Raw genomic sequence first — 25,020 nt, 5'->3', positions numbered from 1 at the left:
GAAATGCTGAGAGAATGTATCCAACTTCCCTTGTTTAGTCTTGTTCAAGGCCAAGGACCCAAGTGTTCGGCCTTGTTAAGAAACTCCCTTGGTCTCCCCGCCGAGCCCTGGCCAGGCTTTGGGTGGAATCCAACACGAGAATGAAACCAGAAATTTTCTACTCAAAACAAAGGTGCCAGTTATTCTGGCTTGCCGATCTCTAGTATATAAGGCTGGACCTGCTTGCAGTGACTTTGGAAGCCTCACCTATGGATGGAGGCACCGCGTAGGACTTCCCACTTGCAGGGAAAGGCTCTCCAAATCCTCGCTGCAACGGGGGCTCCCCAGGGACTGCAGATCTGGATGATGGTAACATATGCAAGTGGTGATGTATCTTTCTTAATCACTATGCTCTCTCTCATGTAGTAATGATTTGATGCATTACTCTGTATTTTCCTATTTGTTGCTTTAGGTGCATTATTCTGCCTTTTTTAGTGCATGTTTTCTGTATTACTGTTACATTGTTTAGTTATCACTGGTAAAATACACCTACTCTTTTCACTCTGGTGTCCGAGTTTAATTGGTATCCTTAATCAGCAAAACAGAGATTAAGAAAGGAGTCCCCAGTCTCTTTTCACACAGTAACTTTAGAAACTTGTGAACACAGCAGTACACTGAGGGGCCTGATGCTGAATGCAACTGATGAAGATAAACTACATTAAATCCCATAAAAATTAGAGTGAAAGGAGTCTGAAAGTCTATCTAAAGTTTTTCCTATTTTAATGTTCTCCCTCACTCCTGCCTAAGACTGCCTAATGTGTAATAAATAGAAAGAAATGTGATCCTTGCTATGTGTCCACAACATGGTATGTGGTCCATGCACAGTCTGTGCTTGCAAAACACATTAACACATTTTGTTATAGTCAGAGGGGTTTAAATAGGAAAACAGTTTTATATTTCATGTATTTTACATTTCATACACCTAGAGTACAGTTTGTTGGTCTTCTACTCAGATTCTTGTGAAGATTTAAAAAAAAAAAAAATTAATGCTCTGAGAAATATTGGAAACATGCAAACAAAATGGGCCACATGGTTTCTAATGTACCTAGACCTTACGTTGGATGACCCTACCTCCATCCTGACTTGGACAGCATTGTTGACCTTGAGGCCAGTGCAAAACTTACCTCTTTAGCCACATTATAATAGGGAAAATAGTACACTATTTTCTAAGGTAACATAATGTGTTGCAAGTGATATGAAACGAAATCTTAAGGGAAGGATTGTTCGTTTTGAACTGTAGCATTGTAAACTGCCTGTGAATTCTGCCTTTGCATTAGACATTAGAACTTTTCAAGGATGGGTCACTTTTTTCTCCTAGTGAAGACACACTCAGTGTACTCACTTTGCTGTCTCTGTGCTTCAGTTGAGAACATAGCTAGTATGGGAATGAGATTTTCAAATCTCAGTACCCCTATCAGTTTTTTTCATGTGCCCACCAAACAGATGATAATTTTTGCCTCATGCTAATCTGGATTTGAGATGAGCCAGTAATCTAAAGAAGAAAATCTTTTTAATCTCCTGAGCTGTTCAATCCCATCTACTTTTCATTACTGAAAATATTTTCTATATTTTTCTTCTGAACAATGGAAAGGCTAGAGAAAAATGACTGGCATTGTCTGAATGAAATACTATACTGATAACAGAGCTTCTCTCACAAATATTAGTTCCACTTCTATTGCTTTATAATAAATGGTTGCAGCTGTTGCCATGGCAATTTTCATTTTTAAAAATGTATCCAAGTGAAGACAAGAAATGCAGCTGTTATCATGAGAAAGTCTAAAATAAATCCAGATGTGAATTGTACACTTTAGTGTTGGCAGTAATAATGTCAGAAACAAAACATGTTACGTGTTTTGTCTTCTTGATGTACTGGAGCTGAGGATGGGCATTGAAGGATATTTTCATTTGCAGGTCTCTGTTCCTGATCCAAATATAGCAAATGAGCAGAATGAAATTTCACCTTGGGGAAAGGCACTTCACTTGCTAGAAAAGCTGGTCAGCCTTGCATAGAGAATGGCAGTAATATTCCTGTAGGAGCAATGTAGGCCTGAAGCTCTCCTCATTTATGTTTCTGATAATACACTAACATTTTGGTTTTTACAGCTTATAAAAAGAAAAATCCAGGCCATGGTAGAAATTTTAAAATTGCAATCTTACCTATTGCTTGTTGCCTTATCACTTTGTAGCCTGAAGTTCTTTAAAATCGCTGCTATACCTTTAACGTTAGACCCAGAACATTAAAACAAAATTACTGGGCAGTGCTCTACAAAGAAGGTGTAATTCAGCAAGTCCCAACACATGTACTAATAGTCGTCTGCTGGAAAAATGCATTGTGTTGGGAAGGTACAGTCTGTTTAAGTCACTTTAGAGAAAAAAAACTATTGAAAGAGAGAATTTCTGAGAAGGTAATAGAGGAATATCTCTGGACTTACTTCAAAGTGAGAAAACGAGTTTGGAGTTATATCTCTAGAAAATGCTGACTGAAAAGCAATTGCCCAAAGCTTGAACAACAGAGGTGTTTAGAGGCAGACTGTGTAGTCTGACAGAGTATGGGACTTGGGCGGGGTGGTAGATGGGTTGAACGGTGGCTTTGCACCCATCTTGTACCTTTTCTTCTTGCCTAGGAGCTGCAAAAGACTATGGCTGAAGCCATTCTAAACTGTAGCTGGCTATCTGCAGTCTCAGTGGTTCAATTCAGCAGCCTGGGACTGCTGAAAACAACAGAGTTGTAGCTCCTGAACCTTGTGGAAATTGTTTTGCTCAAGTGTTGAGTTAGTGGTGACTGTGACACCTGCAAATACCCTTTACTCTGGAGGATTACTCAACTTCACTCAGTAAAACAAAACAAAGAGGAGGAACCACCAGTTAGGCAGTGAAGTTGCCATGGATAGAATTTCAGTCCCAAACTCTAAGGCAATCACAGTGGTAAAAATTCTTTTTATCCTTAAAGATTATAGCAAGAAGATCTAAATACTAGAACACTCACGTTCCATATTTCTGTCTTCTATCGTCAGGAATATTTTTCTCAAAACTCAGTACAGTCTTTATTTCCCTATCCCTGGTACAGGAGTTTTAAATGACAAGCCAACTTTAAGAAGTACTACATAAACACATGCTACTCTTGAAGAACAATCGAAAAGCTAATTGGAATCTTGAAAATAATCTGCATAATAAAATCCTAAAAACCCCACACAGTTTCCTAAATATACTGCAAATCACTTAATCAAAGAGACCTTATACAAAATGTATTGATGGGAGTTCTTGCTTTGATAAGAATTCATTATTCATAAGTACATATGCTAAGGTTATTGGACAAAGAACTGGCAGCTGGTTGTGAACTATTCCTCAGTGGTAAGATTAAAAGAGTTAAGGAAGATCTTCCTTTGTTTAAAATTAAGGTATTTGCTATTACCTGTGGCCTAGATTCAATGCACTGTGGAAAATCTCACAGAAATGACAGGCAGCCAAACAGACAATTTTTCCTTCTGGATTTGTGAAGACTCCATTGATTCATGGATAAACATTTAGTATAATGTACTAATTTCCACCACTTGGTTTTAAAATGGATACTTTCCCTAGATAGGCAGTTCCATGAGGCTTAAACACAGCTATTAATAAAATGAAAATAATTCTGACTAGCTTCATTACCCTCATAATTACTAGAATGAAGGAGTCTTGCCTCACAAGCTTTTGCATTCACCTCACTCTAACAATGCATAATGAAAACACTCTCCTAGCTATGGGCTAAGTCCTGCTAAATCTAGAAATAGAACGTAAAACTATGAACATCCTAAAATGATGGTTTAGAAATACCTTTAACATTACTCTGTAGGAACGAAAATACTGTAATAAAGAGATACAGTGTTAAATGGTACAGGAGGCTGAAATATTTTCTTCAGGAATATTTTAATCTAGCTATAACCCTTTCTCAGTGTGTCTGAGGCAAAGAACAACGGGCTGTTAGGCACTCTATTATTCTCATCTCTCACTATCATTTCTGTCTGTGCTTGCTACAGATCAGTAGAAAGGAAGAACTGTTTGATTTCTTTTAAGTGAGTATAAATATGCAATGAATGGGGATACAAAACGAAAATGCTGTATGTTTTAAAATTATTTCACTTTTGTGAGATTTTGTAATGGAGAAATCACTAAGGGAAAATTATGAACATCGGATTATTCAGTATATTGTTGGGATTTTAATCGTATTTAAACCTTCATTTTCAACATCAAAATTCTAATGTCACTAGGTCTCCCCAGAAAGGTACTGAAATTTCATTTATGAATCCAAATAACATACACATATGCATATTAAATTCAGAATATGTAGATCATTATAATTAGCAATTAGTTAGCGAACATCAAAGTACCAAGCACATTAAGAGGAAACTGATAACAAGACTGGATATTTTTTTTTGGTACAATGGTCTTTACAGGAAATGTTCATAAGTCCCATTTCCCTAAATGCATAGCAATGAACAAGCTTTGCCACACTGTCTTCTCTCAGAGCGACTCACACAACTGCTGCCCTGGGTGTTTCCTGTCCTTCAGACTAACTCATACCTGCAGCATGCCAGGCAGTGCCCTGATTTTATTTGGGTGTTGTTTTTTCATGGTTTTTGATTTTGCCAAAATGACACCATTTGGACTACATTTCCATGTTGCATTTGCACTTTTTGTGAAGACCCTTTTTTTTTTTTTTTTAAATCTAGCCATTTTGCAGGACCAGTATAGAGAGAACACATTTTTGCCTCTCCTGGACAGAAACCTTACAACCACATAATTATAAAGCTTTCTCACTGTACGCTTTGAAATTCAGACTTGCCACTTCTAAAGGGAGGAAAGAGGAAAGTACCCATCTGTTACTCATGTGTCTTTCACCCTCGTGAAAATGTGCCAAAGTCAAGCAATTTTTTAAGGTTTCCGAAATGTTTAGTTCATAATCTCAGCAGAGATCTGATAAACTTCATCAGCTAAAAATCTTTTAAGATATCATTTGTATTAGGCACGTGCCATCTAAAACTTAAATATGAAATTTTTCCTGCAATTGCCGCTCCCCAAGCTCTGCTATATAGTTTCACCAGCTTTTGGAACCAACCAGCAGCATCGCTCTCTTGTCCTCATTATCTCCTCTGTTGGTCACAATGTGATAAGGAGGGGTGTGTATCAGAAATAAAGACAGGGTACCTGTTGGCTTTAGGGAATGAAGGAGATTGGATTAAGAGTTTACAGTCCTAGTTTATCTTTAGAAATAATTTCTTTCCATCTCAGATGAGAGAAAAAAGGACTGGGGACTGAAACAGAAGTGATGGAGAAGGTCATGCAATTTAGGGGAATGGGTAGAGCAAGATAGAGATGGTGACCCTTGTCTATTGAAAAGATAATAGAGAAGGAGTAAGATTGAGATCAAAACAAAAGCAGGTGGAAACAATGAGAGTGGAGCTCTACAACCATTGGCATAAATTATAAGAATAGAAATTAGCTGAGTCTTACCATTTAAGTAGCTATGAGATGTAGTAGCTAAAGGTATGCAGTCTCTCCTCCTGCTGTGCCTGGCACTCAAGGAAGGCAGCTGCATGTTACTGTTATCAATTATTCTCTTTGCTCAAGTGACAAAAGTATATTCTGAAAACATTAAAGTTGCTAATCCAAAAGGTAAAACATGCTCACTGAGATAACATCTTGGGTATGGAGAGAGAGAGGTTTCTGTGATGAAAAAATAAACCTAAAATTACATTTGATTAAAATGTTTACAGAAGGTGACTCTCAGCTCCTCTTCTGTAAGACATGAAAATCTTGGGGCATTATGTAACTTCTGAGTACTTGATAACCTTTGCATTATTTTGATGTGCTTTATGGATGATTCCCCATGCACACATAAGTATATATGTACACCATGTGCACGCACAAAAGAATTTCATGTAGAGGTATGTCAGTTCACTCTAACAGACTCAGTAGCTTAAGGATTTGAGTCTTAAAAGATCAAGGCTTGCAGGGGGAACCAGTTTACCTGATGTTGCTGTTAGTAAAAAGAAAAGGACTTAGAGCAGGTTAGAATGATGAAATTCAAATTAAATTGTATAAAGAGCACACAGCTTCTGGAGGGGTTCACAGAGGGATCACTAGAGTCTTTCCTAGTACTCCTGGGTAGCCACTGGAAATATGCAGCCCATTCTCCAAAAGTGTGAATAGGTTCTTTCATGTAATCGCAACCTGATCTCCAAAGAATAAAAGATTTTTGATAGGAGTTTATCCTGTTGTAACAAAACCTCTGTCTTTTTGAGATAGCTGTACTCTTCAATACTGTATTTCTGGAAAGGATTTGAACAGTGAACAGCTATTGGTGGGTATCCAGTAAATGAAATGGCAATCTCTCTCTCACCTTTCCGATACATACTCCTCTTCTGCCTTCCCTGCCAAGAAGACTTGAAAAATATGTTGATCTACTGCAAGTACCAGACAGAGTCTTATGTACAGTATCTCAGCCAGAGAGGATGAAATGAGCTTTCTTTTGGAACACTTCAAGGGAAATAGTATCAGTACATTCATTTTAAACTAAAAGTGAGTTGTCTCTGTAAGTAGAATTAGACTCTGTATGTAATTATCTTCCTCTCAGAAAATCTGTCTTATTCACTAGAGAAAGGTTATTTGGATAAGAAAAAACATCTGGAAGAGCTCAAAAAACAAGCTGACTTGTACCAGGGTGTACTTCAGTTCTGAAGAGTTCCCAATAGAAATCTTTGAAATGAAGAAGCTTTGATGCCAATTCGGTCATTTGTATGGAAAATGTAGCTAAATAATTGCCTCTTAGATGTCATTTACAAGCACTGCAAGCAGCGTTCTTAATTCTGAACTTGCATTTTGTATTTTTAAATGTTACCAGTTTGTTTGTGTATAAGTGGACAGAAATACCTGCAGCTAGTCTGATTTGATTGGATATGACAAGTACAGACATTCCCAGCTGATTTGAGCTAAGCTACATTTTCATACATCCCTGAGGGCAATCTCCATAACAGTACTCATTGAAATCTATTCTAGCTTAGCAGACTGCAACTGAAGGCTGCCTATTCAAATAAATTGCATAAACAAACCAGAGCCAATTAGATAACATAGCTAGAAAGACCGTTAGCATGTATTAACTAGAAGCTAAGCAGAATTTTAATGTGGAGCTGATATTGGAAAAAGGGATATGGAATATTAAAAAGTGAAAAAACCATAGTGATGAGAATTACCTCCTGAAAACATACTGTTCCAAGTCTCCATTTTCATACTGAAATTCCAGCTATAACAAGCATTACAGAAATTCCATAGCATTTTTCCCCCTGATTTAAGCGCAGCACTGGTCTGTACAGTAATGCTCATGGAGAAAAAAGAATGGAAGTTTTATTAAGCAAGGACACCATCATTTTGTGTGGGATTTTCTCTATTCTGGGAAAGAAGCTTTTTTAAAGTTCCTGCTAATAGCAAGTTTGGTTAGTTTCCCAGTGCTCACATCTCGTGTTCCAGATGGTCAGTGACGTGAAACTCTAATTATCATCAGTAAAATAAGCTGGGACTAAACCCTTCCTCAAAGGTAAAAAGAGCAGATGGACAACCATAATTTCATTATTATAGAAATAATAGATGGAAGCTATTCCTCATCCACCTTTTAAAATGACTCATGAACTTGTTGCACAATTAACTCCTTGCTCTATTAATTTATAAGTTACTCTGTTATTTGACTGGTTGAATGGCTGCTTGGTACATAAGCCTTTTTTAACAATATCAGGAATATTAGCCAAATTCATCTTGTCTAAGGGGAGTTAAGAAATGAAATGTTTGGGCTGAGTTTCCACCAGCATTTTTCTTTCTTTCAGGTAATTCTATTTTATTCCTCTCTACAGTGTTACAGTTATCCCTCCTCAGGAATCTTCATGGGAATAAAATCACAAATAATATTTATCTGGTATGAGGCAATGTCTGACTCTAGTGCTCCAGTTAGTAATTTGTCCAGATCTGTAGCTTACAGGCATTGAAATCCCTAAATCTTTGTCAAGGTCATTCAAGCCAGTACATGAAACAACTCTTCCTATTCCTGTTGTCATCCAGTGCTGGTCTTACTTTGATCTGCAAGTTCTAGGTCAGGTTTTGCAAAGGCAACCACCCATCTAAGCCTGCCACTGCTCAAACTGAGCTCATAGGAAGCCTCAGCTCCTCCAATTCTGCCAAATTAATGTAAAGACAGCCTCAAAGAAATGGTCTGGCGGCAACTCCCTGTGTTTCTGGCAGAAACTCATTCCTTTTCTGAATTCAGATTTGTTACCTGATTGCAGTGCACCACTCTTTAGAACTTTACAGTTCAGGAGCACCATTTTGATGTACTACTTAAGGATTTCAAACATAGACATTCGTAACAAAGCAACATAAAACTGCAAAATTGTACCAGAGAAAAATCATCAGGATTTCCTCTGCATCCTTATGGGGTAAACAAGTAGTTCTTCCCTCTAAAGAGTCCTAGCTACAGGTTTATGTATCACTGTCATAATCTGTACTTATACAGTATGCCTTATCTTTTTTTCTTATCGTGTCTTTTCTCGCTCTGGCTTCTTTTTTCTAGCCGTGTCCTCACAATCTTCATTTATTGCTTTCAGCAGTTCAACTTCTTACTTTCATCTCCATTTCACCACCTCTTCCTACCCTTAGAAATCTGTATGCCACCTATTTTCTTTAAGCAGGAAAATGTTGCATTTGTTAATCCTTTTTACTTTTTTGGCATCTGTCTGGTGGCACAGGTGCTTCTAGTTCTCTTTTTTCTTCCTTGGCTGGAAGCATGTCTCTGTGCACACTTTGTACAGTAGTTGGCAAAGAATGAAGCTTATATACTTTTGAAAAAGAAGTACCTAGGCTGAGCAGTTCTATGTGTAGGCACACTAAAGCTATTAACTGTGTGCATGTAAGGGCCCACTTATGAATAGAAGTGGTTTTTTACACTATTACTTACATACTGATATGCCTAGGATGTGTGAAAAACATCTTGTCTGCACTCAGATACATGTTAGAAATAAATAGAACTTAAATGAGTTTCTTTTTCACTCCAGTGGCTGAAATTGCATGAATATGTGGCTTAAAAGGGGGCTAAAAATAAAGGGCAATAGAGAAACAAACATTCTTTTTTCATATGTGATGATAGTACTGAAGCAATCATATTTTTTTGCTATTTGCTGACAGTGCCTAATAAATCTCAGTAGGAGGAATGGGATACAGGCTGACAGACTTCACTATGTTCTTCACTGAATGAACTCCCAGTTACCTATGGTTGAGGAGGAAACTGAAACAAAGTATTGGCTGATAGAAAAGTCTTTGTTTCTTAATTGATTACACATGATACGAAAGGGTTTGAGATAGTACATATGGAAGCCCACAATGTCACTTTTAAAGGCCACTTTCTGACTATAACTGTAGTTTAAGGGAAAAATAAGATAATGGGTCCAGGGATCAAAGTGTGGCAAAATCTATATAGAATAGTGCTCCAAAAATGGAAGGGCAAAGGATCCAAATTAGAGACAGTCCATGACAAAAGAAGAAAGCTTAAAATAATCATAAAGGGAGCCTCACATCTACTGAGATATGCATCAAGGAGACACCCATCATAGCTTTCAAAGCCGGTATTATTTCCTGCAAATCCCAGCTCCTAACTTCATTATTCAGCAGCATAGTTACAATATCTTTTCATGTCCTTTATAGAATTGCTGATTTTAATATATAATACACAAGGAATCACAATTAGAAATTCTGAAAAGTAGCAAAGTAACACTTGCAGATAATGGGTAGTTACCTCACCAGGCTAATGACCAAGTGAAACAGAAACTGAATATTTGTACTTATATTTGGTGTTTGTCAGATGTCTGCTTCTTCAGTCTCTGATTACATTTTCCTCCTATGTAAACTGCCTTCAAGTTCAATGACATAACAACTGAATTAAAACCACAGAAGTAAAAAACTCTGCAGGTAAACAAATAACTAAAACCAGCAAGGTTTAAAGGTTCTTACTTGTTTTCTATTTGAGGTCCATTTGATCAAAAGAGTTTCTTATATTTTGAAGAGATCTGAGCTGAACTAAAATTAGTAATATCATGACTGTACCTATCAGTAAGACTCACCAGTGTGACAGAAAGAATTCTCTTGACTTCCTAAGGCAATTATAGGGATCACTGTCTGAGAAATGTCAACTTCAGAGGATGCTCAGCACAAACTGAGCTGAACTCTGGCTTCTGAGTTATTTCCCCTGGAAATGGATACTGTTTTTCAATAAATTTGTCTGTTACCTTTGCCGTGTTATTTTAGAAAGCCCCATACAAGTCTCCAGGAGAAGTTCTGCCAAGAAAAAATGGTTTAAGCGTGATATTAACCTGTATAAGGTACTACTAGACTGGAATGGAAGTATTTTTTGAGCAGAGAAGAGGTATGCTATGACATGTGTTGGCACATGTCCATTGTGGAAATATTTAAGAGGAGGCACAGAACTACTTTTACAAGGGATTTCCTCAGTGAGTATAGTAAAGCTAACCATCACCTTTATTAATTTGCCCTGTCCCTTTTCCCCTCAATACTATTCCCTAGTATCACAAACACATTCATTAATTAGAGTTCCTCCTTTATACTTTATCCTACTGTAGCAGATAAGCTCTGTTTATGCTAAAGAAGGAAAGACAAAAGCAAGATGAAATGGGCAATCTCCAAACTCTTTGCCATAAATTTTGAGTCTTTTAAACTATTTAAAAGGGATCTGGATTCTATGGACTAGTAATTTGTCAAGCACAGATATGGTATCATATGCTGTAGCTAGATCATGACAAATGGACTTGAAATATATCTTTTGTTAGAGAGAAATTGTATTCTAAGAACTCTGGAAAATGAAATTTCTTCATCATGGTAAAATGCTTGGTAAATCTTTGAACCAATCCATAGAAGCTTATTATGTAGAAGGGTGTTGCAGTACCCTTCTACTAGCACAGACTGTTGGGGGGGGGGGAAGGAATGTTACCTATTTATTCCAGGCCATTTTATCTGACCAATAGAGGCTCACTGAATTCCTGAAACAATATTGCATCTGTGAGCATCAGTGGAAATATGCTTCTCGCCAACAAATACTGTTCTATAAGCAAGAAGTCATACAATAACGGGATCTGTTACACCTCCAGTTCTTGCCTAGTTCTAAGAGTTTAGCCTTTCGGTGCTGGTCCTTGGCTTTTGCAAAAGGAGCCTTACAGCCTGACTGTGTCGAAATCTGGGCCTTTCATTGCCTAATTTTTGCTAATAGGCATGAACAAACTTTGTGGAATCTATATAACCAGTAGATACTTTACAAAAGAGGCAGGATATCGATTTCTAAACAATCCAGTATTTTTTGTTTACTTTCCTCTTCACCACCTTCTGAACCTCCAAGGTTATAATCTCTTCCTTTACATACCATTTAAGATACTTAAAAACGGCAAGCCAAACTTCATAAGAAAACTATGCTTGCCATATTACTTTCCTCTCTGCCTAGAAATATCTATACCTCTAAGCCTTCTAGGGCAATTCACATTTTGACATGAGAAGTCTGAATTTCATATGTCAGCTAGTTTCTGGGTTCTCTGGCTTCACTGCCATGTGATCCTCAACCATGTTTTTTATCTCCAGGATTTCCACTTCATTCATGTATCAAACTGTTCTTGATTGCATATAACAGAGCTAGTAAATCCATTCCTTGCCACATGTCACCCATGTCACAATGTCACATGTCCTGTATTCCCTGGCTGCCCCTCACTTGTTTTGATTACTTGTGAAAGACACTGTCATATGTTGATGTCCCTGCTGCCCATGTGACTTCCACACGATCAACTCTTCTAGGAAGGGGATGAAACTCATCAGCCCCACTGAGCAATGGTACAGAGCCAGCAGAGAAATGAAGTCATGTCTTTTGCATAATGATGATACAAACACTTCTGACATTGGCTACAATGGAAACATCTCTCATGTAATGTTCTCTTAGATAATTTGTTAACAGGGAACACATATCAGTATTCATTACTGCTTTCCACATTCTGCACTCACTGAGCACTCAGCATGAGAAAGATTAAATAGCTCTGCTAAATATACTGTCTCAATGCTAATGACCTGTTCAGCTACTTTTCAGTCATATCTCAAGCTATTCAATGCTTTTTCTACATCTTCTTCCACACATTCTTCATCAAATTTCTCTGCAAACATGCAAAATCCCTACCAAGTCCAAACCTACAGCATGTGCACTCAAAATATATGTGGATATTTTCTTCAACAAGTGTTATATTGTATGAAGACAGAACAATGAAAAAGGAATAAAAGTTAAATAAGAGGTTAATCTTATTTGATCAAAAATATCCCAAAAGTATTAATTTTCAGCCAGATTCTACAGTCTTCATCACACACAACTCCAACTGAAGTTATATTTCTCAATTTTGATCTTTAGAATGTGGTCCACAGCAAGTAGGTGCCTGAGTACACAGACAGTTCATTGTATTTGTCTAAAGTACTATCTACAAACCTAAGCAATGATAAACATTCCTGGGTCTGAAATCTATGAATGAAATAGATCACCTTGAATGTTGCATCCTATAGCATGAATGCCTATCTGAAGCTGAACAAACTGCTGCTTTATGACCAGGGAATTGCATGGCAGAAGATTAAATTTAAAGCTAAGAGAACAGCTTTATGTGGGCTGGAACATTTGTAAGCTAAATTTTGTTGCTAATATTTTTGCAAAAAACTTGGGAGTTAGAGGACACAAACAGTGGTAAGAAAGCTATCATCTGGAATCTTTTATGAAAATATTCGCTACATCACAGACCAACCCCCAAGAAAGCAAAAGAAGTCATTCTTTACAGTATGTATTATGATACAGCAATACAAGAAACAATCTTAAATTATATTCTTTCATTCTAGAAGCTACAGAATAAACTCAGGTAAACTTCTTGGTGATAAAGTACAATGTATCTGAAGAACTGAGAATGATTTCTCACTTAAAATTTGTAACAAAAGTATGATTGGAAAGATCTTTTCATAAAAGTCTGCCATAATCCGTTGTCTAAAATTAAATTCCAAATAGTGAAACAATCCTTAATCATAAAGACTATAAGCGTATTCAAACACACTCAGAAGAAGTTCAGATACCTTATTTTTCCTACATATGTTTTCTTTATTTTAATGTTAGCATAAATAAAATACTTCTACAGGTAAAGCTCATGCAGTAAATAGACATAGGAAGTGGACACGGGTCCGAGTCAATCTGGAAAACAAAGTACGTAGGAAATATTTATGCCATAATTAGTCATATATGTTTTTCTGGGCAAAAGCAGACATGTTTAGTCATCTAGTAAGTATTGTCTTGTAGGGCTCTGTTATTGTTTTTCTTAAATATCTTGAATCCTTGATATAAAACATGCTCAAAAATAATTAATTTTGAATATTTCAATCCTTGTTTTCTTCCCAAATGGTTTTTTTTTTGTTGTGAGAATTCTCAGTTTTTATTAAATGGGGACTTTTGTCCTAATAGTGAAAAGTTGTAAGCAACTCTGTAAGTTATTTATATAGGAGAAAATCCTTGTTACATCTACAATACCCTTGCTTATAGAGGCCCCTGTGTGTATGAGCTCTCCCAGATGCACAACAGCTTGTCAGCCTTTCTGCAGCCCCTACTGCCAATTTGATTCACAGTGATCCCTCCTGCATGGATTATCTTAAAATAGCACAGTATAAATGAAATCTTGCAATTATCACGAACACCCAGGTGTTTGGTATGGCAAGATGGCCTATAGGAGAGTTGCTAATTTGGTCTGGAGAACTTGTATGCTTGATCAGTATTTTCTGTGGGCAACTGGCCACAGTGCCTGTACATACTGTTGCAGCAACACACAGCTCATGTGATTTACTAAATCTGCATGAAAAATGTAGGGGTACCTGGTCCTGCTGCTGTCCTTAAACTAAATGATAAAGAGCACTGGAGAAATAGAGGTTGGAGGGAGAGGCTGAAGGAAAAGAGAGATATCGCTATAAGCCTTGTTGGCAGACAGCCATGCTACCTTCACCATGCCAAACTGCCACAGCCAGCCATAAGGGCCTTCTCTCTTTTCTCTTCCTCCCTTTCCTGCGGTGAGTCACTCCTGCAGACATTAACTTGGTTATTCTGTTAGCTGATGAAAGACACTGTGTATTCTCTTATTCTGTTTACCGTTACAGAGTGTACAAAATGACTTATTATTGCTTTTCCAGATTTGTAAACATTATTTTCACACCTTTTTAAATAGTACCCTATTACTGTAATTATGAACATATTGTGTCTGCACCACCCTGAAAAGTGGTATGTGTTACAGAGAAAAAACCCTAGCTGTTCTTTTGTAGTGACAGAATAATAATATTCTTCATTTAAACTTGGTTTACTTTAGCAGGGTGTTAATGCACTGAAGCTGACATTATTAACAGCATAGCTTTACTTAAAAAGCTACAGGAAGGAAGATCATGGTAGGTTGCAGAAACATTGTATTTGTGCAGAAGCTGATTATTTAAGACAGCAATTAATGACATGTGAAACTGATGATGCCATATATTCTCTTCAGACTCTACAAATGACTAAATGTATTGGAGAAATCAAAGTATTGGTCATGCTGAATATACAGAAAAATACACTAGTTTTCCAGTGACAAGAGATTCTATAGTAAAAAAGAGTTGTAATCTCCCATGTACAGCAAAGAAAACACGAGAAGGAGATAGCCAGCATTTGCATCAGTATTCCTTCCTACAGATTTCTGTGTCCATGTGCACGCTGAGGGTCATAGCCTAGACTTGAGTACTGGGAAGAGCAAAGGTTAGAAACTCATGAATCATGTACTAGCTGATAGTAGTTTTCTTTCTAGATTTGCCTTGCAGTTAAGTTGCACTTCTGAAGAGATCCACGTGCTTTGACATCACAGTGACTGAAAAGTAGAGACACTTAAAATACTCTGGGTCTCCTTGAGTTGCTTGTAGCCTAACTGTTCCACAGTCTATAGGAACCTTGCAGTAACAGATGAAGAGTCTAAATGAGCTATAAATGTCTAGCCCTTTATTAAACAAAGCCGACTAAGAGAGAAAAAAAATCTCAGACTTTTTGTCACCTACATGCTTCTTTTTAATTCTAATAGCCGCTTTAATGCTTTTCTATCTGTTCTCTCTACTGAGGTTTCTATTCTTTGCTTAGTTTTCCTTCTGCACATTTTATTATCTGATGTATTAGATGCCCTCCTAAGTGACACATTCCAACCACAGTCACTGAATGTGACAGCTGTGCTGTATCTAATCATGAAATGCTGTGCTTAGACAGCGTTTGGACTTGTCAAACTTGACAGCGTTTGAAAATATTACTGTTGCTCTAAAAACAGTGTGAGGAGTTTAGTGTAGATGAATGTAACTAGACTGATAATTGGAGAATGATAAATTCAATAAGAATGCTATTTTTTTTTTTGTATTAAGAAATAATTTTGTTTGGGATTCTTTGCAATTCAACTACTATAAGTTTCTCCATGGGGTTTCAGACAAAATATAAAGCATTTTTTAATTACTGTAAACTCTGTAAAAGTCTGTTTTTTCTGAAGGATAGGATAAATCTTAGTTCAAGGAACTGTATTTTAAGGAGAAAGGTGGCACCGAATTGAGGCTTACTGTGAAGCTTCTTCAAGCATCCCAGAAAACTGAATTTGATTTTGCAGAGTCCTGTTACTTTTAAGATTATCTAGGAGGATTATTTGTATTTCTAGCAAAGCTCCAGGAAGCATATAATACATGTAGAGCAGAGTTAATGTGAGATCCTGTTAGTGTCTGTGTTTTTAGGACAGCACATACTTGTGTGATTTTGGTCCATCATTTGTGATCTGTTTGAGGATTCCTGAGAATAAAAAAGCTATATATAAATTCAAGATAGTATTATCAGCTGAAGCTCTGTCAGATTCAATAGGCAGAAGAAGATAAACTGAGCTGCTGTGTACCACTTTGTGGTTTTCATCTTGGAAAACAATAGATTGCAAAAAATAATAAGAACCTGTCTACAATTTTATAGTCGCTCTATGTCCTAGGTGCTTATTCAGCATTATTTTTTCAAGATATCTTGTTTAGATGAGAAATCATATTAAATTAAATATACACATTTTGCAGAATATACTGCTTTTTAGGTTGAAGAAAATGAACCAAAATTGCATTCTGGATACCAGTTACTATTAACAATATTGGAATTCTGGTGTTTAACAAACCAAGAACAACTCCAGACATCTCTGTAATGGAATCTTCAAATGTTATATCTGTACTTGCACAAACTACATCAGTGAGAATTATATCAGCAATTAAAGCTTGTAATTATCTCACCAAGTAAAGAATGGAGGTGGGTGTACTTACTATGTCAGTACGATAGCCACAGCATCATTTAGGACACTCTCTCCAAACAGGAGTGTGTACAAATCTGTATCCACATGCAGCTCATGGAAAATAGCAAGGACTGTCACTGTATGGAGACAAAGCAAAGTGAGTTTGTTATTTTCATATTCCTCTGCCAGTTCAAGAGATAAAGCAATGTTACAATATGGGTTTTGAGAAGTCCAGTCCTATTTATTACCTATGTGGCTAATAGTGAAGTTAAAAGGGGTCAGCTGAAGTATTTAAGATCCTTAAATCCAGCAAGTCTATGAGTTTTGGTGCTTCAGCTAAGTTAGGAAGACAGTCTCCCTCTCACACAGAGAATCATGCATAAATGAAAATGTCACAGCATATTTTACTGTGCATAAAGGAACTTGTGACCAAGGAGAAATAAGGGGGCTGAAAAGACTTAGGTTTTGCCATGATGAGAGTAGCAGTTTACCTGTTTTAAGAAAGATATGATAATGCTTATCCATCTGTTATGCATGCTTGTTGAGGAACATGCATAACCTTATACCCTGTTCCACCAGCAGCATAACCACTTTCACCTCAAGTGTAGCATATCTGCAGTCATGAAGCCCTCTCATCCAGATCAGGATATCTGACACTTGTAACCCATTTTCAGGATCCTTCAGCATATCATTAAGTCCCTTCCTTCTCCCTGAGTTATATGCTATATTTGATTTTAGCTTACCAGTGCAATAGAAAAAAATAGAGAGTGTTTAATTTAAATTGAAGTTGGGCAAATCATTTACACACACATTCTCAAGGGCATATAGACACTTGGCTCATATTCAGATAATTAAGTCCTATAGATATTAAAAGACATCTTAGCTGTTTTATGCCTCAGTTTCCTTACCTGTAAACAGGGGATTAGAGTCCTTCCCAAGATCTACCTAGCACTTCATAATCTCCAACTGAAGAAGGCTATCTATGTTCTGTGTTGATATTATTATTCTCTCTTTGCACGGACAAAGCAGAGCTTTCTCTTTTCAAACAGAATTTAATATAAAGGCACCCAATTATTTGTATGGTTAAAAATTACATGGTAACTCACTGCTTCACTGGTGCTCATTCTAATACATAATTGTGCAGTTGACTCAATTCTCATAGCCTAGGAATCCCAAAGATTAGGACTGCCTCTGGGATGCCATGTTAACATCTGACATTTCAGAAATCAAAATTATATACTTCTACATTGAGATGACTGCTGATAATTCACACAAAAACATGAACAGGTGATCATGCTTTGTCTTAAAAACATTTCTTGGAATTTTGAAATCATTACTGATAAGATTTTCTAAATGGCACTTAAATATCTGTGTAATCTAAAAGTCTGTTTATAAACCCAAAATAGACTCTCAGTTATCCTGTGAGATTTTATGTCAAAGTGATCTCTGTTGATGTGTTATCTCTGAAGAATTTTGGAAGTGTTATTCTAGAGAAGACAATTTAGGAGATGTGCGTAGCTGAACATTTGCTGATATAGCTATATTTAAATTAGCTAGTTATACTTATCCATTCTGGTAACCTCACCCATCTACTTCCAGCACAGTTATAATTTGAACTAGGAAAAGAGTTATTTCCTCAGAACGGCTCAAAGGTATAGGAAGAAGTTTTATTGGCAAAAGAGGTTTTCTTGGTTCATCAATATCCATGTTCAGGTTTTTGCTTGATTAGCAATGCTGCCTTAATGCGCTAAATGTGGACCCAATTTAGTCTCTCATTCTTTGATGTCATTGGCATAACAACAGACTTGTTTTCTAAAACTATTTGCCACTTCCAGCTTTTGCTTATTAGCTAATTAGTTTGGGCTTACATTAATAGCTCCTGCGATAATGATAGAATGAAAATAGTAATCAAAGTCCAATGCACTGTTGGTATGTATGTGTAGCAGGCCAAGCTAATTAGACAGATGCCTACACACTCCTCACCCTCCTCTTGCCTCATAAGAAAACAGCTTTCTCGCTTTCTCTCCCAACTCTACCCCAAAAATCTGACTTAAAATCTTTTCAAATAGAAGCAAAATAATAAAGCAGGCAACATAATAATGCATCAATTGCCTCTCCTGGGAGAGACTCCCCAGTTCACCCCTTTCTCAGAAAGTACCTTTGATTTCAAATGTTTCTCCCATTCCCAGTGGAGGTTATTGGCTCTTCTTTACAGCATTGCCTGTCCCTGACTGAAGAATTCTGGTCTCTGCCTTGGCCCAAGACACAGCAAGGTTCAGCCATACCACTGCTGACAGATATTTATCTGATCTGTTTTTAAAGTACTGAAGTGATGCCGGTTCCATAAATCCCAAGGGAAACTGACTTGCTATTCAGTATTCATACAATTTATAAATGCAGTTATTCCTGAGTGTCTAACCTAAATCTCCCCTTCTGCTTTTCAAGTCTGTAATTTCCATTCCTAGCCTAATGAGACACAAATAACTTGTCACATTTATTCCCTTTTTCTTTCCAGCAACATTTTGCCTATTCAAAGACTCATTTCAGACATCTCCTCCCTAAACTGACTCACTTCTTTCAATCTCCTCCTTTCAGTAATGTTTTCTAGCCCTCTAATCACTTCTAATTAGTCCATATCTTTCTTGAAATACAGTGCCCAAAATCAGATCCAAGTACTGTAGTTGACTTGCTGTCAAGAAATAGAGTGAAAAGATGCTGTACAACATGTTAATAAATTCTGTTTTCCTTTTTTTTTTGCTATGTATTGGTACTGATGACTCATTTTCAGGTTGTAAACGAAATCCTTTTCAGCAGTGAATGCTCATTTCTTATCTTCTATCTATGAAGTTGATTATTTCTAAGTGTAGCATTTATCCTTGTTGATTTTAAATCATTGTAAGAATCATACTGAGTTCTAATCATGTCCTTCAGAGTGTTTGCAATCTCCTCTCAGCATAGTATTATACGTTAAAGAAGCATCCTCTATTGCATTAGCCAACTCATTGTTAAATAGTATCTGCATAAGAACAGAGAACAGCATAATTTTTAGCACATCCACCCCATTTAAGAGGTCAATAAAACATTTTCACCTTGTTTTGCCAACCACCATCTAGTCATTTTCTCAAGATCATATTTGCCTTCATTAATTATGAGAGAATCTATGGACATAGTTCAGAATGGGCATATTAAAATGGACGTGATACTCTGCTATGGAAGACAGTTAATTTAAATTACTCTCTGGATAGAATAATACTCTATGAATAGTCTCCATTGTCCAAAGCAGTCATATCATGTTTTGTCTGATGAATGACTTTAAAACTCAAGGGAATGAATTTAAACATTTGGTATTTGCTATCATATACCACAGTAACATATCTAATCTGTGAGAACATTCATATCTAAGTAAAGATCATAGATACTACATTGCAGTAAGTGGGGCATCTCTGGCTTTCTGAAGGTACTTTTGAGGAACAGTAAGTAGGGTTTGTTTTTTGTCTGGTAACTACTCAGACTTGTATAATTCATTAGATACAATATGTATTATAAAAATACCAAACTACTTTTCACACAGCATCTCTGCATCTTTTATTTCAGTCTAGGCATACGAGGACAGAGATAGGTAAAGAACAAGATGGCTAGAAGGACAGGTAATTGGGGGCAGCAAACAAACATCTTTTGTGGCAGTAGAAAACTGATACAACTAGAAATGACAGATATCAGAGCTCCTGACTCAGAAAGGGTTGTGAGCTTCATTAAAAAATTCAGTGATGGGAAGCATGCAGTAGTGAAGCATCTAAGATTTTCACAGTACTTGTGCCAACAGAAATCTGATTCACTTCTTCCTTGACTTCATGGACTGAGGTAACATCCATCCGATGTTAAGCTTAGCATGATTTTGGTTGTACCCAAGTCAGAACAAGTGTCTGTGGGGCTGGTTTGTGAAAGATATCTTTTGACGTATGTAGAAATAAATTGGCTTGTTATTAATTCCTGTAAAAAGTATGCAAAACTGGAATATCAGCAAACTACAACAATCCCTAAGTTAACTGTATCTAATATTTCTTTGCTGTTATGTTTGAAAAGAATAAGAAGGCTCAGAAAATAAATGAGACCATTATATAAAGTACTGGTATTACTGTACCTCAATCTTCTGACTAGAACTATTAATAACTTTCATAGCTCATGGGCCTAAATTCTTTTAGGAGGGCAGTATCAAATGGGAAGAAGATGAAAGAAATCTCACTTATAATTCCTACCTATTTTTCTCTAAAAAATAACAATCCACATTTTAATTATAGTCTCCTTTCCCTACTAATTGGTCACGCCACTTACAGATTACTTCAATGGTGAATAAGAAGAAAGCACAAAAATATTTTAATTAAAAACACATTTATGAACAGACTTATATAACCAGTATATAAAATGTATTACCTTGCTGTATTTATAAATTATGCTTCTTAATGCAAAATTTTTGAATTTATGAGAAACAAAAAGTGCTTTTTCTGATAAATATCCAATTTTATCAATAACAACAGCAGTGCAGCTCACATCTCCAGTTCAGCTGTAACCATAGTAACTTCAAATAGAGAAGAGCCTTGTGATTATCAATATGACCAAAGGTAAGGGAGTTCATATAGCTTGGAAATAGCTGTGCTTCAGCAAACCTTGTGAAGGTAAATCTGTTTTCTATGCTTGAAATGTCAAAAGTTAAAAAAAAAAAAAAGAAGTGCTAAAGATATATGAAATGTTTTTGGATTGGAAGGTCATTGCACAGAATGTGTTAATAACACCAGCTAAGACAAACTGCCAAAGTTGTACTTTCCAGTTATTTTTTGGTGGCTCAGGCAGAGGTCAAATCTTTTCGTTCATGTTCCAGTTTTGTTCTGTCATTCACCTTATTACATTATAACCACTGGTACCCAGAAGCAGCCTATTGCTGTGGCTTATTGCTGTGTCTGCCTTTCAACCACAGAGGACAGTGTCACAGACATGTGAGGCAGTTTCATTTTGCAGGTCTCTGATGCTCAGGGACTGAGAGCTGGGGGCTGCACTCCCCACACCAGCACCTTTTCCCGAGTCTCTTTGCTGCTCTTGATGAGTGACAAGTGTACCAGAACATAGGGAGGAACAGCTCCATCCCCTTTGAAGGGATCACACCAAAAAACTTCCAGAGTCAGGTTAAATTAGAAATCAAAACACAATACTAACACAAGGGAAATCCTTTCAACAATGAAACAGTTGAAATCAGTGTTGTTTTATGCAGATGAAATAACAAGAAGAGATGATTTCCTCAACTACATGATAAACGATACTTATTGATCGGAATAAAGGAAAATATAAATACTGGTCTGATGTTTTAAATCAAAGACTAATGAAGGGAGAATTCAGGAATTTTAAAATTCTATTTCTTAGAAATCAAACCTCTCACCTGAAGTCTTGAAATGAGAAACTTTTTCTGCTAGAAATGCTAAATTAGTGGAAGGAGATATTTCCTGTAAAATGAATGATTCATTTTAAAGTAACCTTTATTTGTCCCTAAAGTTTCTACCTTTTCTTTCTAGAGATGTGCGAGTTTTTTGAGGCATCCCTAAGTATAGTATCACAGATGTTTAGGGATCACAGTCTATACTGCAAAACACAGTCCCAAGTATGTCCAGTCATAAATCCATTTCTGAATCTTAGTTCAAGTGCTAGTTTTCTATGTAAAGAAACCCACAGCATAAAAGAGCAATTCTGAACTAATTTTATGCAAAAATCTCTGTATTAAAGATCTTCAAATACCCTTCAAAACTAAAACCTACATTATAACATTATTTCCTACTACTTAACAATATTAGCAGCTTTTAGCTGGCATGCATTTGTTTACTGCCCTGGTAGTAAAATTCTTCATTTAACATATAAACATCTACCAGTCATCTTTATTATTACATAAGGAACTCAATCAAAACAACTTCTGTCAAGTCAACATATCAGTTTTTAACATCTTTTGAGACTTAATTGCTTTCCACGGCCAAGGGAAATTAAATTTTTGCAATGAGTTTATAATCCTACACAGTGAAGAATTAAATGGAAGAACAGGTAGCAAATCTGACAGGAATTTATTATTTAATCTTAGGACAGTATTTTATTATTCTATCCTACTTCTATAACACTAACATTTTACCAGAGATTTCTTTTTTTTTTTTTTTAATTTTTTTTTAAGCTAGATATCACATATAAAATCATTAGACTGATTATTTTATGCCCTAGTATGTATCAGTCTTCCATGGGATTATTTTTTAACTGATTTTGGAATTCCAATGAGCTCTTTACATGGCTTGAGATTATAATTCACTAGTAAATACTGTTACACAATGAAAGTTTTTCAGCAATGTCTACCATTTAATTAAGCAAACATTCAAAATTCTCTAAGTCTTTGAGGGACTGAAATTTACAGATTAAATTAGTAAAAACACGAAACAGCTTAGAATATTGTGAATAGATAACAGAGTGCAAGGCTGAACATTAAAAAAGCTCTTGGACATGCACAGACAATCTATATAAGCAGAACACTAATTACAAATAGTATTAATCAACTATAGTTTGCCACACTGAAAGTAGTTTTCTCAACTGCACTGTTAGCTTTTTAAGCCTATTTAAAAATCTGGGAAAAGTATTCCTTGTCACTTCTCATTCCTTCCAGTGCAAGAGAAGATTCTCTTTTTTTTCCCCTCACAATTGTTCTACATTAATCAGTGTAATTTTATACTATTATAATCAAAATCAGTGCATTTGTCTTATATATTTCTCCTCATAAATCAACACATTCAATTGTGAAACTAAATAGTATTGGACTGGAAAACAGGAAAAGAAATTAAGCCAACTGCAAAACTCTATTCATAGTTTTCATTGATTGTTCAAGAAACGTACTTGGAAGCTGTAAGCAACCTTTTATTCCATAAGCAATTTCACTATTGTCCCACAGATGCAAAAAGTGGTAATTTCCTTTTAATATCAGAATACCCTTATTACCATTTTTAACATAACAAAACCTGGACATATCTGTGAAACCTAGAATAACTTTGAGGTTAGCCCTGTTTTGATTAGGAGGTTGGACTAGAAGGCCTCCCAGACATCCTGTCAAATCTAAATGATTCTGTATTTCTGTGATTCCAAAATTCATTGAGCCTGTTTCCTAGACTTGGCTGTTTACTGTCACTTTAGGCTCACATCTGCAAATTCAAGTCAACCTGTTGGTATCTGTCTCTTTAGAGTTGCGTTTATCACAAAACACTGCATTCAAATTGTAAACAGTATTTATATGGCCAAATCGGAAAGCTGTGTTCCCTGTATATTTACACTGGGTTAGATCACACATGAATGCAATGTCTAAATTATTAACCATGAGGCTCCAGCATTACAGCAGTTCTCATATCAGCAATGAACAGGTAGAAGTCCTGAAGACTGGAGAACAACATTTTTCCAATCTCCCCAGCAAATTCGTTCATAAAGTTTGTGAGCTAAACATAGGTAAACCAGTTATTGGAATAAACACAAGGGATCTCCAGAGCCAATTTGACTTGTGATTATCACAGTTTCAGATATTTAACAGCTAAGGGAAAAAAAAAAAAAAATCAAGAACAGAGACTTTGAATGTTTCTATGGCACATGCAGTTGTTATGTTCTTATTTCCTCTTCTGACTTTTGAAAAAGTAATTTATTTTAAGGTTACCTGGATCTGTGGCAGACATCAGCGACCCAAAAAATAAACAGTCAGTGAAGTGGAATTCCCATCCTTTTAACTGGCCAATGTGTACCATTGCCTTCACAAAACCATACATTATCAACCTGTCAGGGGAAAGATAAGACAGGCATTCAGAGTATATAACATTTATGCTTAATTTACAGTACTAAGCAGGTTCTTATTCTCTGCAGCTTCTTTTAAATAAATGTATCACATGAATACTGAATATAAACGGCTATCATATAAAAATTCTATTTCCTATTCAACTGTTCAAGTATTATATTGAAATGTCAAAGACAATTCCAAAGCAAAGACTTTTCTGAATAATTGTCATCTGCTGGTAGCAAAGGACAATGCTTTTAGCTGTTTATTTTTCAAAAGGAAAGATAACGTAAGCTTAAGAAGACATTATTAAAACTAATTTGTTTAATGTTATAGAACATTTAAACAAAGCCAGTTGTACTATCAGCTCCCTGGCTTGCTCTAATATTTCTAAATTAATTGTTTTATTCTATCAGCTTTTAAATGTTAGCTTTATTCAAAGTTCCAGATAAGGTCTCCAAATGAGACAAATACTTAACAACTCACAATGACAGTGAGGCAACAAAGTCACACCTCAAAATGCACTGCTAAATCCTCCTTAGTTTCACAGGAAATGTTATCATTGGTTTATATCACTAGGTAATGCTATCTGAGATGTGTATTCTAACAAGAATCTTAGGCATTCACTTGTTGTTAGAACCTGTAGTAGATATTTTAGATTTTTGTACATTTCCAATCTATTTAATAAAAAACCCCATTGCATTCAATACCTTTTCCATAAATACAACACAGAAATTGACAACTGTGCTCTTCTAAATACGGACTTTAAAA

General features: G+C 36.1%; 1 protein-coding gene across 1 annotated transcript in view; it reads right to left on the bottom strand.

The window, feature by feature from the left end:
- The window catches only part of SLC9A9 (solute carrier family 9 member A9), a 206,658-nt gene that overhangs the window by 133,174 nt on the left and 48,464 nt on the right, over nucleotides 1–25,020 (bottom strand). Inside the window, exons 5-6 of the mRNA XM_074877559.1 lie at nucleotides 24,136–24,251; nucleotides 16,456–16,561 (exon numbers count right to left, since the gene is read on the bottom strand). Coding sequence (XP_074733660.1) covers nucleotides 16,456–16,561; nucleotides 24,136–24,251 — 222 coding nt within the window. The remainder of the gene's footprint in view (nucleotides 1–16,455; nucleotides 16,562–24,135; nucleotides 24,252–25,020) is intronic.

Source organism: Strix uralensis, chromosome 9 (genome assembly GCF_047716275.1).
Source record: "Strix uralensis isolate ZFMK-TIS-50842 chromosome 9, bStrUra1, whole genome shotgun sequence".
Classification (NCBI taxonomy): Eukaryota; Metazoa; Chordata; class Aves; order Strigiformes; family Strigidae; genus Strix; species Strix uralensis.
The sequence above is the reverse complement of the archived record's forward strand: the minus strand, read 5'-3'. Positions and strand labels throughout refer to the sequence as shown.